Genomic DNA, 15,902 nt, shown 5'->3' on the forward strand with positions numbered 1-15,902 from the left:
TGGACTGGATGTCGCAGACCAGTCGAATGCACAGCCAGACCAATTAATGATAAATTGTATTAATAATCATGGCCCAGATAAGTGGGAGATGTACTAAGACTGATGATAATATTTGAGCATAATAATGATTATTTTCACTATTAAGTATATTTTTAATTATTAACTAAGTGCACCTTTTTTGGAAGTAATAGTATTTTCAACACCATAGAGTTAAGAACCCTTATTCCTGTCTCCTCAGGGCATTGCTGGGACAGATGTGGCGAAGGAGGCTTCTGACATCATCCTGACAGACGACAACTTCTCCAGCATCGTGAAAGCAGTCATGTGGGGGAGGAATGTGTACGACAGCATCTCCAAATTTCTGCAGTTTCAGCTCACCGTCAATGTGGTGGCCGTCATCGTGGCCTTCACGGGAGCCTGCATCACACAGGTGTTGTGTCCTCTCACTTCCTGTAGAAAACTCTGTGTCTCCATGTGCTCATTTTCCAGAGTGTTCCAGATGTGTAATTTCAACAAAGGACTTCAGTTTGCAAAAATTTTGCTTAATAGACCGGAAGGGTTCCTTGTTGGATGCTGTCTGAAGACTATCCTTAACAGAAAAAGCAGTCTTCAAAACACTATGAACATTTTGCTGTAAACATATGGTGGCACAGTGAGTAGCAGTGCTGTCTTACAGCACCTGGGTGGTGCGAGAGGACGTGGGTTCAATCCCCACTCAGTCTTTATGGAGTTTCCATCTTCTCTCCATGTCTGCATAGCTTCCCTCCCACAGTTCAAAGACATGCTGTTCAGGTTCCCCGTAGTGTGTGAGTGACAGAGTGTGTTCCATTGATGTATGGATGAGTGACCCAGTGTAAGTAGTGTATCTAGCAGTGTAAGTCACCACGGTGAATAAGGTGTGTGGGCTGATAACACTACATAGAGTTCTTTAGAAGTTGCTTTGGAGAAAATTGTCTGCTAAATAAATAAATGTAATGAACTGCAGCAAAAAGTTGCTGGTTTAAGTCACAGCAGGGTTTCTGATCTGGTAATGAAGTGCATTTCTTTTAAGAAGATATGTTTACTTTTTCTTAAGATATTCATCGGTAGAATGTCCAGCTGTAATCTTTGTAGGTAAATTTAAATGACGATTTAGTTTACTAAGGTGCTTAATAATACTAAATGGTATCAGAAGGAGAAATACTGAGGCAATGAAGCAGAAGGTGATTTGTCCCACAGGATTCCCCTCTAAAGGCGGTGCAGATGCTGTGGGTGAACTTGATCATGGACACCTTTGCCTCTCTGGCCTTGGCCACCGAGCCACCCACTGAGGCCCTGCTGCTCCGCAAGCCCTACGGTCGAAACAACCCGCTCATTTCCCTCACCATGATGAAGAACATCCTGGGCCATGGGGTCTACCAGCTTACCATCATCTTCACATTGCTCTTTGTCGGTATGGGCTGAGAGTCTGCGCAGGAGTGGGGGCTGGAGGGACAGTCAGGCCAAAGATAGAGACAAGTCTGTGTTCCTTCATGCAGATGAAATTGGTAACAACAAGACGTGTTGCAGACAGGAGATATTTTAAGGGCTGCTGTTCTTACATCATGAGATCACAGTTGCACCAAATGTTTTTTTTTTCTGTAGCTCTGGAATGATCTCTGTGCCTCTTTCAAGTGCAAAATCTCTCTTGTTTCTTTCCAGGGGAGAAGATCTTCAACATCGACAGTGGACGCAATGCCCCTCTGCATTCGCCCCCATCAGAGCACTATACCATCATATTCAACACCTTTGTGCTCATGCAGCTCTTCAACGAAATCAACGCACGGAAGATACACGGCGAGCGAAATGTTTTTGACGGGATATTTTCCAATCCCATTTTCTGCAGTATTGTGCTAGGGACTTTTGGGGTGCAGGTGAGAAGCTTTAGGGAAGTGTCTTTAGGATATGTTTCAAGGCTTCTCAGGATACAGTGATGATATTTTTAACTTTGTCATGTTATATCTTGAGGTTTAGAAAACTGATGACTCACTCCAAGTGGTAGTTAGAAAGAGACTGCAAAAACCTTAAGATGAGGTCTTAACGAGTTGAAAATTGTCAGCATAAATCATACATTTCTCTGGTATGCTGTATATAAATTGTGTACATAAATACAGATGAAAGAATTCTGCAGTAGAGTGATTTTTTTTTTTAATATGATAAACCACAATTATTCAATTGATTAAGATGTTTTCTAGTCTCAAAAACATACCTCAGTAAAAGGAATGGTGTCGATCTTGTTGTTCTTGATTGTCCTGAGATTGTTTACTTAGCAATTACAGTTGAGATCACAATAACTAACATGTGTATTTGAAGGGTTCTCTTGGCCAGCTGACGTGTTGTCTTGGAGATGAAAGCTCTCTTTCGATGTGTGCAGATCGTGATCGTGCAGTTTGGGGGGAAGCCATTCAGCTGCGCCCCACTCAACGTGGAGCAATGGCTCTGGTGCCTCTTCGTGGGAGTAGGGGAGCTGCTATGGGGCCAGGTGGGCCATGGGGATCACCTGCCCCTTCCATCCATTCCCATTCATCACCAGTTGTTCCTGACCGGAGAGGGGCAGTCTCTTTTCGCTACCGCTGTGTTAGCACTCATTGCCGCTCCTGGCAGAGGTCACAGCATCTTCTGTGTGCCCCTCTCTAATTGCCCCCATCCCACATCTCCTCACAGGTGATTGCCACGGTGCCCACAAGTCACCTGAAGTGTCTGAAGGAGGCAGGACACGGGCCCGGCACAGACGAGATCACGGACGAGGACCTGGCAGAAGATGAGGAGGAGATTGATCATGCGGAGAGGGAGCTGCGCCGGGGGCAGATACTGTGGTTTAGAGGGCTCAACCGTATCCAGACTCAGGTGCAGTTTAACAGGGCCAACCCTGATCCTAACAACCAGTCATATAACCCCGTTCCCTCTGACCCTGCTAATAGTGTAAGCGAAACCAACCCAGCAAGGAAAAAGACTCGCACAGTTCAACACACGTCTCATCCAATTTTCTGGGGCTCTGTCATCTTTCCTTTTCTCTACTGGCATCATGCTCGTCTGTCCTACTGTCTCCCTCCTCTATTTCTGTTTCATTATCTTTCTTTACTAAATACCCCTTTCACTGGTCCTCATTTCCACCCTTATGATTGGCCCTCCCTCTCTCTTCTGCCTTTCTTTGACACATAATTTCAATGTATCCCTATATCTCCATTGTATCACCCTCTTGTTCTCTGTCTGTGTCTTCTTGGCCCCAACCAGTAGCAGTGCTTTTGTGAGACCACTGTGGACAAGGAACAAAAAATGGCAATGAAAAATACAGTGGTTATTACTCAGTGTGTGATCTCTAAACCAGAGCAAAACCTAAATAAGCTGATTGCACAGATGGACAGCTATTGACCCTGAGGGTGACAGGACCCTCCGTGCTTCAGACCCATTCAAATCTTGATTATGTAATTGAGGTAATTAGGGTAGAGCATTTATTACTCATTCCGAAATCTGCTGGGACCCTCATCTTTACTGGAATGTAAATGGGCTTCATTAGAGTAAAACAGAAAGAGTATCAGGTCTGTAGAATGAAGTGAGCTCACATGCATGTACCATTTCTTCGGAGGTTCTTGGCTGGCATCAGTCCGTATTGCTACCACCACCTGCTCCAGCCTGTGGCATTTGTAACTGTTCGCTTCACTGATTTGTGCTTAATTGCTTTTTATTTAGAATCCAGCATTTATAAAATATCAGATGTAGCCAGACCACAAAAAAAAGTCATATAATTTGACCCTTCCTGAAACTTTTCTCCTATTAAAAATTGTGCATTTGCACGAAGACTTGCGATTTATGGATTGAATTGTGTTTTAGGTTTATATTCATTGTATTGTCATTAACGTGAGTGAGATTAATATTACCACTATTTTCTGTTGTTGTGTTATGTCATACAAACAGGTTTGTTAAAGTTTTTTCAGATTATCTGTTCAGAAGCCAAGCATCTGCCAAATCTGTTCCTCTGCCTAGAGTGTAGTCACAGCTACTGCATGAATCACAAAGGTCTCTTATTCTGTATATATTTTAATGTATACAGAAAGGTAAATTGTTTTAAGAGACATTTTGGAAGCATGGCTTAAAATTCCAACAACAAACTTTGAATTAGGCCACGGCAACATGTTCTTTATATGTGACGATATTAAGTTTTTTCTACCTTTAATGATGTTTAACGAATTTTGGCATCAGACCCCTTAAATGGACATTTCCTAACCAAATGCATTTAATAACCACAGGAAAAAGAACTGAAATTACAACTTACACAATTTCAAAAAAAAAAAATGTTAAGCTCGGAATCAAGCTCATGTTTTAGTTTACATTTATTCACTTAGCTGATGCATTTCTCAAAAGCGACTTGTAGTGTTAAGCTCCCTGTCATTGTTTACCCATTTATTCAGCTGAGTAATTTTTTTACTGGATCAAATTTTAGGGTAAGTACCTTCCTCAAGATACTATAGCAGTAGGCCCTGATGAATCCTACAACCTTCAGATCCAAAGTCAGCAGCTCTAACCACTCCACGATCAGCTGCCCCATAATAGAAGAAAAATTTTATTGCATATTTAAATCTAAGTGTGGCAGAGAGTAGAGAACCACATGTTCCATTAGTTTACACAAGGGTGAAACTCAGTATTGACTCTCAGCCCTGTCTTCATTCCATTTCAGTATTTCCGGAATTCTGTGGAAGAATGTAAATGTTTTAATGCTCATCCAGTTTGATATGAACTCACTCTTGTCATTTTTTTCCAGAAATTGAAGGAAAAATAGTATTTTACTGGATGAATTACATCAAGTACAGCATTTTGGAATTCTGCTGTCTTTGTGTCATTATGCAGTTGTTAAGGAAATTCATTAAATGTCCTGATTATTTTTGGAAACATTCTTCTATTTAGTTCATAACTGTGATCGCAACTTCTTTTAAAAACAGACCCATTTCATTGAACATTTCATTTTGGACTTGTAAGCCAGCAGATTTAAAGTAAATGGCTCTGGTTCCAACTTTTACCAGTGTGGGAGGTTAGATGTGTGGGCTAACATATTGGGTCCTGCTGTGTAAATGTAATGAGTACCTCAGGTGCCTGTCTGGATCAATGTCTCAGAGAATAGATGCCCAGCTCTCTGTTTGTGCTCTCCCACTGCAATATTTGGCTTCATTCAGTGAACATTTGAAGAAACACTTAAAATCATCTCTAGAAATCTCAGGGCTTGCATCAAATCTTTGAACTGCATTGTAAAAATTAACCTAAAGTATTCAAAGTATCTCAAACCCCAAAAACCAAAGATTTCGTCAAAAGTGTTTTATTCAATGTAGGGTTCCTTAGAAAGGCAATTAATTTTGGAGAGAAAAATATGAGCAACCTCTCTCTATCAAAAGGAAAAATAATAGACAAAACAACACCATTCTGATGACAGTTTAACTCTCTGGGTTTTACAGAACAAGTCTTGATAATGTCTTTCACCTTGCTAGTTTATAGAGTAATAGCGATATCTTTAAATAAGCTTTGGATTCGTCCCCACATAGTAACTGAGCAGGCATAGCCACACCCCTATGTAAAACTTTGCTTGTTCTTATAAACCTTTGTTTGGATTTTTTTGAAGGCAAATCAGATTAGTGGAAATAACTGTGAAGGTTTATTAACAGTGACAGTCTTTTTTTTTTTACAATATAAGCAAAAATGTGCTATCAGTAAAGTTTTGGATTTTGCAGTTATATTTAATTTAGTGTTAAATTTAAAAATTTTTTGGTTTTTCTCTGATTTTGATTATTGTCTTTGAGAGCCGCATTACTTAAATATCAGTTCATCTTTTAGCTGAACGGTTTAAGCGGTGTATATGTGTGCAGTTTATCAGAAACCATTAATTATGAGTTTGTGTACAGATGGTGATATTAACCACTACATATGACTTTGATGAGGACCCACACCAGAAATTCAGGTCTTTAACATGGCTAGCTGAAATCCTTGGCTCTCATTGAGGTAGTTTGTGCCTGGTTGGGTTGGTTGAAGGTTGAAGACATTTACTTTTGATTAATGCCTCCCAGTTAAATTATGTATTTTGGTTTGTTTAAAATAGCACTGTTACTTTTTGTTTCATGGTGGGGTGTTCCTTAAACTGGAGGTGATCCATTTGAGCTTTGTATTGAATGGCTGGGTGTTCATCTGTTGTCAGTTGGCTAAGCAATGCTGTACTAATACTATAGTAATATTAATACAACATTGGTTAAACTGGGAATTTTCATTGTTTTGCACTGGTTATGTAGATGTCAAAATAAGAATGTTAAAAATGGTCTTTACTACCTGGCATACAGTCAGCTGTTTCTCAAGCCCACACTTTTGAATAAAGAGGCTTTGTAGTAAAAATCTTTCCTCTAAGCCACGAATGAAGTGCATATGGGAAGGATAACAGAGCCTGGCTGAACCTCAGTTCGCCTTTTATGATTCTAAATTCAGTTACTGCTCCCTCGAAACTGTCTATTCCAAAGTGAATAACTTTTGCCAGGATTTATTCAGGGTGAAGCATGGTCTATAATTTAAAGTGCTCGTGTCAGTTAGTGCAATGAAATAGAGAACTTGTAAAGGGTCTTTTGGGGGAGGGGGGCAATTGAAATGGCGCAAGCAAGAGGCTTTCTTCTCTAGGAGGAAAGGAAGTAAGGCAGTCCCGCTGGAACTGTGGGCTCTCCTGTACCCATATGTGCCATGTTGAAACTGTCAGCACTTGATTCTCCTTCCCCAACAGCTTCTTGGAACTCTTGCTAAAAGCCTTTATGGACATTCGTGTTAAGAAGTGACCGTTTTCGAAAGGTCTTTTTGGCCTTCTCAAGCAGCGAGGGGGAATGAGCACAGGGCTTCTACAGAGTGCGTTACAGTGAATGACAGGAAGTTGAGGCAAAAGCAGGGGATGCGTACTTGAATTACCGGATCAATACTTTCCTGATACCCTCACCTCACTAAAAGCATCGCGATTGGTGTTTAAGTGCCCCCGGCATCCTGCGGCGGAATGAAGTGTCAGGCTAAAGCGCAGGCCAAGGCGTCGTTTACTGGATTGGATGGTGTTGCATTAGGGAGGTAGGATCTGATAGCCGAGTGCAGAGAGGGTGAGGTGCTTACCGCTGTGCTCTACTTATGGCTACTGCAGAGCAACTGGAGCTGCTCTCGCCATTTTGGTACATTTTGCAGTGTCTTCCTGCTAGTGGTTGCCTTGCACTTATTACAGGAATCAGGATAGCCAGGTACAATGAGCAAATTCCAACAATAATCATAATCATAACAATGAACAACCTACATTGACATTTATTCGTTTAGCAGACGCTTTTCTCCAAAGCGACGTACATCTCATAGAAAATACAACGTGTGCGTTACATCAGCACATAACCTTTCCTTAAATTGGTTGATACATCTTCAGTTTCATCAAGCCAGTTGATTCTTTTATGTGAGATGGGTCACGGTAGACTGCAGTGAACTGAAGCTGTGCGAAAGTAAGGAAGCCATTGTCGTTTGACTTTAAATGTGTTACTATAGTTAGTCCTCCTTCTGCACTGAAAGCATCTGTTTATCTCCCTGCTGACTCCGTTCCTAATCTTCAACGTAATGTTCCAAAGCACGAAGGGAGACGACGTTCGGATACACCCCCCCCGACGCAATGAAAAGTTACACATGTAGTGTTAGCAGCAGTCTTTTTTGGAGACGGCTCAAAAAACTTGCCTTGGCTTGCAGAGAGTTTGCAGCCTTCGATTTGTATGCAGCACCTGCAACATTGGCAGCAGAGGGGTTATGTGGAAAGTGCTGTCTTTTTTACTACAATCATCACACAAATCCTACGACCTCATTTCCTTTTGAAATTTACGTTGCTGCTGTCTCAGATTCCCAAATTTCACCCTCCCTCACCCCCCCCCCATTTTCTTCCATTGTTTCCCCTTTCTGTTCCTCCTTGCAATGTGCCCTTCCTTTGAGTAGGCTAATGGAAGTATTGCTGTGATGTCCTTCTCTCTCTCTCCCACAGATGGAGGTAGTGAGTACCTTCAAGAGAAGTGGTTCGTTTCAGGGTGCAGTGCGGCGCCGCTCCTCAGTTCTGAGCCAGCTCCATGATGTAACCAATATTTCTACCCCCACTCACGTAGTTCTCTCCACTGCCAATGCAACCGGGGCTCCTGGGAGTGAGTTCTTGCTTTCCTTAAACTGCACATACAAATTCAGCATTACACAGAAAAAGGACACGCAAGGAATTTCTCTGTACGCGCACACACACACACGCACACACACGTGCACACAAAAAGCATACAAGTGCATTCCAACACAGTACAGGTGGGAGGGCAGTACTGCAGGGGGTAACACAGCTGGCACAGCTGGCACAGCCAGTGCGGATGGTGTTGCTGTTATTCCGTTGCCTTTCTTTCTTCATAGCTGTTTGCGCATCTCCCTGATCTGCGTGGTTCTGTTTGCCTGTTGGTTTTACGTGTGTTCCTCAGGTGGTTGGTTTTTCGTTGATGTTTCACCTCCTCCTTTTCAATGCCTCACACTCTTTTTCTTGCTCTTTCTCTCTCATTCAGTCGCCTTGCCGTTTTGTCCTGTTTTTATGCAGATGATACTAGTCTGTTTTGTGTGCGTTTGCCTGTCTGCGTGTGTTTTTTTTTTCGTCTGGAGCAGACATGCCATGTTCTCTCAACCCCACCGACCCGGTCAGTCCGGACTGGAGATTGTGCTAAAGTCGTTGTAAGGCTAAGGTTGTACTGCGTCTTTGCTTTCAAGGTTGGGTTCCTCCAATTCTTTTTCCTTAATGATATTCTTTCAAAGAAATCAGAAATAGACTTATCTACACAACATTCTCAGAAGGGTTAAAAATGAGTAATCAGGATAATAAAGATTTGACAAAATAATATATATTTTTGGAGAACTGTTCACGCAACAACTTTGTGAAGCAATTTTTTTTGGAGAGAAAAATATCCATTTTAAATATTTGCACCTCGTAATTTTAAAGGATTTCTGTCTTTACCGTTTTCAATAAATTGGATCGTTTCAAAAGTGTTCACATCTTTAAAGCGGACATCTACATACAGGCATTCCTCTTTGTACACACAGTTTTTAAGCCTGTTTCTGCAACTTCAGTAACAGCTTGACTAAGTACTAAAGGTGACTCTGTTTATAGTTAATAATTCAGAGCTTTGCATTTTTTGCACTTTTTTCCTGAGGAAAAACCTTTAAAGTCACTCAGCAGCTCTTGCTTAAAATCATAAGGAAGGTGAAAGAGGGTTATAGAGTTTAAAGCCTCCTATACACTTACACCGCATGCTTTCTGGACTTTTAAAACACCAATGCCCCGATGATAATCCGAATGTGGCCGTTATTAATATCAGTGCAGGTTTTTGAAATCTATTCAAGGTGTGAAAAGAGGAATACCTGTGTGCCAATCAAAAATTCAGGGTACACAGCCTTGAAACTACACTTTGACTGCCACATAAATAAACACCAGTGTTGACTTTGAATAAGAGAATATGGTAATTTTTTTAAGAAAAAATTCTATCTATCTATCTATCTATCTATCTATCTTCTCAGAACCGCTTGTATTAATTTTATTTGGGGTGATACCTTTGAATGCAAAGTAAAGGCATTAAAAGTATACACTTCTGTGAAATGCTTTTTGTGGTTGTGAACTTGCAAACCTGGTGTAAACCTTCGAGTATAAGCCCTAAAGGTTGTGACATTTGTGAATCTGCTGCCGTTGTTGTCACCAAGACTCTGTTTTTACCAACGCTGTTCCTTCCTTTCTCTTTTCCTTTCTAGATGACTTTGTCAGTGTCTGTGTTGCCTCTTATGCGAGTATCTTGGCCGGATAGGGATGTGTCATGTTGGTTCCTGAGCCTACTCTTCATATTGTTATCCCCCCCGCACCAAATTTCAAAATGAATGCCTCCCTCTGTTCATCTGTCTCCTACTCTCCCCCTTCTCCCTGTACTCTCTCCCTCTTCTTTCTCTCTTCTTGTAGGATCCATGGCATCGAGCGAGGGCTTCTGCAGGCTCTGTGTCTTGCAAAAAAAAAAAAAAAAACACAATAGTCAAAGTCAATCCCGTGTCTTTTTTACCGTTCAACGTTTCAGAGTGTTTTTATGTGCTGGCAGGAGTTTTTGGTTTGGTGGGGGGAGATCATCTATTTAATCTTAAGTGAAATTTTACAAGTTAACCAAAAAGCTGATGCTAGAGGTGTTCTGGCATATAATACATGTGGGCAAACAATATTAATGGGGATCATGAATATGGCAAAATGATACTGAATAATTCCTATTACCAAAGTATATCTTCGCAATGATTGGTTCTTTCTATAGACTAATTTTAAGAAAACATCCCTGTTTCTCAAACAATGAGAATTTTATACTTTATATTATTTTCTTTTCTTTTCGCTCCACGAGTTTATCCCATTCTTCCATGGCTTTATACCGGAAGCAAAGTTCTAAGTCATGATTGTTTCTATTTCTTTCACTTTCTTGCAGCTGTTAATTCTCATCTTTCCCTGCGGTGCTCTTTGTCTTGATTTATTTTCCTCTCAACATGTAATCTGTGATTGCCCCACTAGTTTGCCGGTTTTTATCGTGTCCCCTGCAGTTCACTGGCTGTGATGTCGTCTTTGAAAACAATCAAGATTTGCCTCCACACTTTAAAAGATTTGCTTTTACTTAAGGAATTTGTAAAACAATGAAGTATTGTAAATGGCAAAGTAATTAAATGTAATACAGTCAAATAGATTTTAAAATACATATTAATATGCTTTGATTGAAATAATAGACAACATTTTAATATCCATTTTTAGCAATATTGAAATATGCCAGTCATTTAAATGTTGTGGCACTGGTCAGAATAAGCTGGCTTTATCTGGTGTGGATTTATTTCGGTCGTCCGTTTTGTTTGAAGATGACTATATCAATAGAATTCCAGTCACACTACAGTCCAAAAAAGTTACTTTTTTATTCCTCCAGTGGGTTCTCTCTTTGTATAGCCCTTACTTGGAAGAATTTCGAAGTGCATCCTGGAAAACAGTTTACAATCAATCTTAACTTTACAGAATTGAAACATCTTTAATTTTGGGATTTTTCCAGGTCAAAAAAGTATTCTCCTGTATCAGCCATTTAGTATTCTTTACATCAGCAGAGCAACTGTGGCGTTTTTACCTTTATTACCTTTATCAGTTATCAGTTAGAGCAAACATTTAGAAATACATTTGATTGAAGCATAATAGCACATTTACTAACATGTTTACTGTTTTTGTTCTTATGAATACTAAAATCTGCGTTCAATTCACAAGACTCCAAGATGAATTTGTATTTTTACAGTATGTATTTTTTATAATAATGTTTCGGATAAAGTTTTTGTTTTTTTCAAAACAAAAAAAAAAGACACAAAACAAGACCATCACCAGTCAGAAGTCGAGGGGAGTCGAGAAGTCTGTGTGTTAGAGGATGTTTGCGAGAGTTGTGTGTGTGCGTGTAAGGCATGGAGTTCATTTTGAGTTTTAAGAATGTCTTTTAAGAGATTTAAAAAGGGTGTTTGTGTATCCCAGTCACCCCAATTCAGTGTCCCAGCTACATTCTAATTTCCTTAATCTGACTGGAAGCAATGCTGTTGTCCGCAGAATAGTTGTTACTTTTGTGGTGAACTGGAAGGCACATTTTACTAGACTCAGATATCTAGAGGTTCAGTTGCGTACTTTCATAATTATTGATTAGCAATCAATGCCTAGACATCACTTGAAGTGATTTTACAGAGCAGTTGCCTCCAGTCAGAAAACTGCATTTCATTAAAAAAGTCACAACATTTTTTGAAAAGTAATCATGCTTGAATGTACGCTAAAGCATAAATGCGGTGTCACCTTGTACCGAGTGTGACATTGCAGCGGAGAGAATTTTCTGGAAGGACAGCAGCCTAATAAGGACTTGTCATTGATAGGTTTTTTGAAGGTGGAGGGGTTTAAATCATTAACACCACTTTTCCATCACAGCCTCTCTAAGCACTACCCCTTTCCTGCCTCCTGCTACCTGCTCTTCAGTTTTTCTGCTTATATTATTCATTTACTGTTTTTTCTTTTTTGACCAACATGTTGGGAAAGATCAGTGGGCCAGAACGTACTTTTTTAATGATTAAGTTTTTCCATCAAGCTTTTTTTAAGGGCCAGCTGGGGGAGACAGTGGATGAAACAATCTGGCATGATAAAAAAAAAAAAGCAAAGGAAAAAACTGAACAGCATCTAATGTTATAATATTCAGGGAGATCTTTTTTTTGTTGCATTCGACAACTATGGGCATTATACTCGAAAGTTTACTGTATCCATGGAAACAAAAAAAACAACAAACAACAAAAGGCAATCAACATTAAAAGGTTAAAATTGCATGATGCTTTTCTTGGTGACAAACAGGCTCTTTGGAAAAACAAAAATGAGCACACCACCAAATGCTGAAACCATTACTTCCTGTTTGTTTGTTGGGTCCTTGATTTGTGATGGAACTTCTTTGTTTTGATGACTTTTTCGGTTTCATTTCGCTTCTTTTCCTTTGCGGGGAATGTGTTGGGCGGAGAGCCTCTGTGACATACGCTGGGATGTGTCGGGGAGACGCATGGATGGGGGGGGCCATCCTAAAGGAATGTGTTTTTACAAACTTTAATATATACATACAGAATTGTGCGTGTGTGTATATATATATATGTTACGCTTTGATTTGATTTGTCCTTGCAGCATGTGACTTTTCTGCCATGGCCTTTTCTTATTTTTTTATTTTGAGACACAAAGTCAAGCACTGACTGAAGGAAGCACTTTTCATTTATCTCGTACCATTTCCTTCCCCATCGTGAAGATGCCGGCTTCATTAGATCACGTGCACTTTCTCCCCATTCCCAACTCTGCAGTGCACCGCTGCATGCCTCACGCTTTCTTTCATGCCGACTCTCGCATTCTGCCAGGGATACGTAAGGATCGCAGAGCTCTCGATCTTTTCATCCACTAAAAAAAAAGTGGCTGTTTGTTTGGTAAAAGACAGCTGTTGTTGTGCGCTTCTGTTTCTGCTGACGTGTTGCTGCAGTTTCTCCACTTTAACCGTTATTTTAGGAATGTGGCATGAAAGAGAACAGTGACAAATTTATTTTCGTGAATGTGAAATGATAAATTACCGTGCCTTTTAGTGCCTTTAAATCGACATTTTTCTTTTTCAGTTTTATCTTTTGTACTCATTAACTTGTAAAACCACTCCCTACCTCTCAACAGCACCCTATACTCTAGCGCTTATTCGGTCTTGACACAATTTCAAGCGAATATCCAAGCAAAAAAAAAATCATTTCAAACACAGTAGCAACAGGAGCAGTGTCACAGTGATTTTGATGAAATTAACAAGATCTCTGGTTTCTGAAAAACGCAGAAACACATCGGTCGTTTTGGCTGTAGGGGGCCTGATGTTTTGCATTCACTGTAAATAAGCAGGACGCGTACATATGCGGCCAGTTCCGACATTGCGGTGGGATTCACGTGCCTTGTGAGTTTCCTCTGTTTCGAGTGAGACGCCTGCTTTCCTGTGCTCCCGTTGGTGGTGGCTTGATTTCAGAATGGATGTGCATGCTCACATGCTCATGGGACTGGATGCGCACATTGCTTCTCCCCAGCGCTCTGCTCGACCCCAACGCCTGACCCCCCCACTACACTGCGTAGCTAAGAAGCCAGTGGGTATTCGCTATGCCTACAGCGTAATGCACGTGCGCACGGCTGGCCTGCACTTGGAGATGCTTGAAGGCAGAGTTAACTACAAGTGCCTCATTATCACATTCGATATAAATGAGTATTTAGGTGTTTGTGTTTGGCTTTTTTCTTTTTAATTTTTAGTGTTTTCTTACAGAGGCTAACTCAAGTGTTTTCTTCTTTCTGTTTTTCATACGTGTATGAATTTCTCACTCTATCAACATACATTTTTTTATCAGCTTTACACACACGGAGTGTTTTTCTTCATATTGGTTCTCTGTGTTTTTGTGTTAAGCCATTTTGCTTTTATCATGCAATCACTTTATTTCATTTATTTGAGCTGCTTTGCAGTAAAGTGACAAATTGCATTTCAAATAGTGTTTGTTTTTTTCTTTCTTTTTTTTTTATTTCTCTTTCTTTGAGAAACTCAGAAGATCAGGTTGCAAAAGATACTGTCTGTGTTCTTTTATAGTTTCGTAAAGTCCCTGCAGGAAAAAACAGAGAATGAACTACTAAACGCACCAAATGATTTACATTAATTTTAATAAACTTACTGATATTATAGTCATGTACAATTTTTGTCCCTGAAATGGCAAATTAGTATCAAAGTGATGATGAAACGAATTTCTGAATTATGTCAATGAATTTAGTGTAGTTGGTTAGTGTCACTGGGGAAATAATAATTTAATATAAAATAATATTTTTTCCCGATTTGGCAGAAGTGGCAAAAAAAAGTTCACACGTTTGCGCTTACATTTTTATGTAACATGTCAAACATTTGTTAGGGAAAAAAAGCCCTTGTGTGGTATGCACTGCAACCTGATCTTGAGCGGGGTGTTGAAGGTCAGTCGGTAACATGGAACTTGGATCCTCCTCCGCATGTATTACTAAAAACTTTTTTACCTCTCCCTTCCTTACCTTCACCCCAACCTCCTCCTGTATCTAGATGCGAGTGGTGAAAGCCTTCCGTAGTTCGTTGTACGATGGCATTGAAAAACCAGAGTCCAGAAACTCCATCCATAACTTCATGGCGCATCCCGAGTTTCTCATCAACGACTTCATCCACAACATCCCCTTGATCGACGACACGGACATTGACGAGGAATCCGAACTTTCCAAGCACAACCACCTACACCCGGCCCTACGCCCGCCACCGCCACCACCCCAGCCCCAGCCCCAGCCCCCACCCCCCCAGCCTCCGAAGCGTTCAAGACCTCCACCTCGTCCCTACCGCCAGTACAGCCTCCCGGCCACCCCTAATCGCAACAACAACGCTATTGAAAGCAGTGTCCTCCTCAGCCCGAAAGTTGCCCCTCAGCTCTGCTGCAACGGCGGCCCACTGCACAGCCTGGAGAGCTCTTTATAACTGCTGCTGGGGCGGGAGCGTGGAAGACGGGACACAAAAAGACTTCGGCGGACACAAGTCTTAACACCACAGGAAGGAGAAGGAAATGGTGCCGGTGATGGGAGGAAGAAGAAACCAACAATTACACTGCAAAACCAAAACGTTGTGGATAGTTTCTTCTGAAGTAAACCCCCCCACCCAGAAAAGATCCGCCTTCCCCCCGACCCCTCCACTCCATAGCATTAATTTAGCCATACGCAGCCAAAATGCACCGAGTTCAGCCACCCCCTGACGTCCCATCCTGACCAGCCTTGTGTGAGACTTTTTTGCAAGGGCCAACCGGACTTGGAAAGGGCAAGAGAGAACAATGTTTAAGTGAGAATGACTGTTACGGACTGGAGTCATTCTTGACCTCCTGGTTTCGCAAGATAATGACAGACTCATGGGAGGGGTAAAGGGGGCCAATTCATTCCACTTTTTATTGATGTTGTTACTAGTATTATTACTACTTTATTATTACTATGCTCACCATTATTATCATTATTATTATCATTGTTAATACTACTACGATAACTACTTTTACTATATTGCAGTTACTAATGCATTATGGATTAGCTTTAAGTATACTAATATTTATTTGTGTATTTATTTAATTTATTTATTTATTGTTTGCTCAGACTTTTTATTTTGTTCTTTTTTTTTTTTTCCATTTTCATTGACTCTGTGTCTCTTTCTCTATCTTTCTGTGTGTGTGTGTGTGTCGTCGTGTATGTCCTAAAAGCAAGTTTAAAAAAAAGAAACACAGTACTAAGAAGCAAACATACA

The 15,902-nt window shown here is 40.6% G+C and overlaps 1 protein-coding gene across 7 annotated transcripts in view; it reads left to right on the forward strand.

The window, feature by feature from the left end:
• atp2b3b (ATPase plasma membrane Ca2+ transporting 3b) overlaps window positions 1-15,601 on the forward strand; it is a 56,824-nt gene extending 41,223 nt beyond the window's left edge. For 3 of the 7 annotated variants that reach the window (XM_029247697.1, XM_029247698.1, XM_029247699.1), the window contains 6 exons: window positions 239-430; window positions 1,219-1,432; window positions 1,681-1,892; window positions 2,393-2,500; window positions 2,683-2,865; window positions 14,679-15,601. In XM_029247697.1, the coding sequence (XP_029103530.1) occupies window positions 239-430; window positions 1,219-1,432; window positions 1,681-1,892; window positions 2,393-2,500; window positions 2,683-2,865; window positions 14,679-15,098 (1,329 nt within the window). In that variant the 3' untranslated portion in view covers window positions 15,099-15,601. Of the gene's footprint in view, window positions 1-238; window positions 431-1,218; window positions 1,433-1,680; window positions 1,893-2,392; window positions 2,501-2,682; window positions 2,866-8,026; window positions 8,922-14,678 lie in introns of those variants that run through there. The other 4 variants (XM_018725743.2, XM_018725744.2, XM_029247700.1 and 1 more) reach the window with 3 other exon arrangements.
• The last annotated feature ends 301 nt before the right edge of the window (window positions 15,602-15,902 follow it).

This window comes from Scleropages formosus, chromosome 22, assembly GCF_900964775.1.
Source record: "Scleropages formosus chromosome 22, fSclFor1.1, whole genome shotgun sequence".
NCBI classification, from domain to species: domain Eukaryota; kingdom Metazoa; phylum Chordata; class Actinopteri; order Osteoglossiformes; family Osteoglossidae; genus Scleropages; species Scleropages formosus.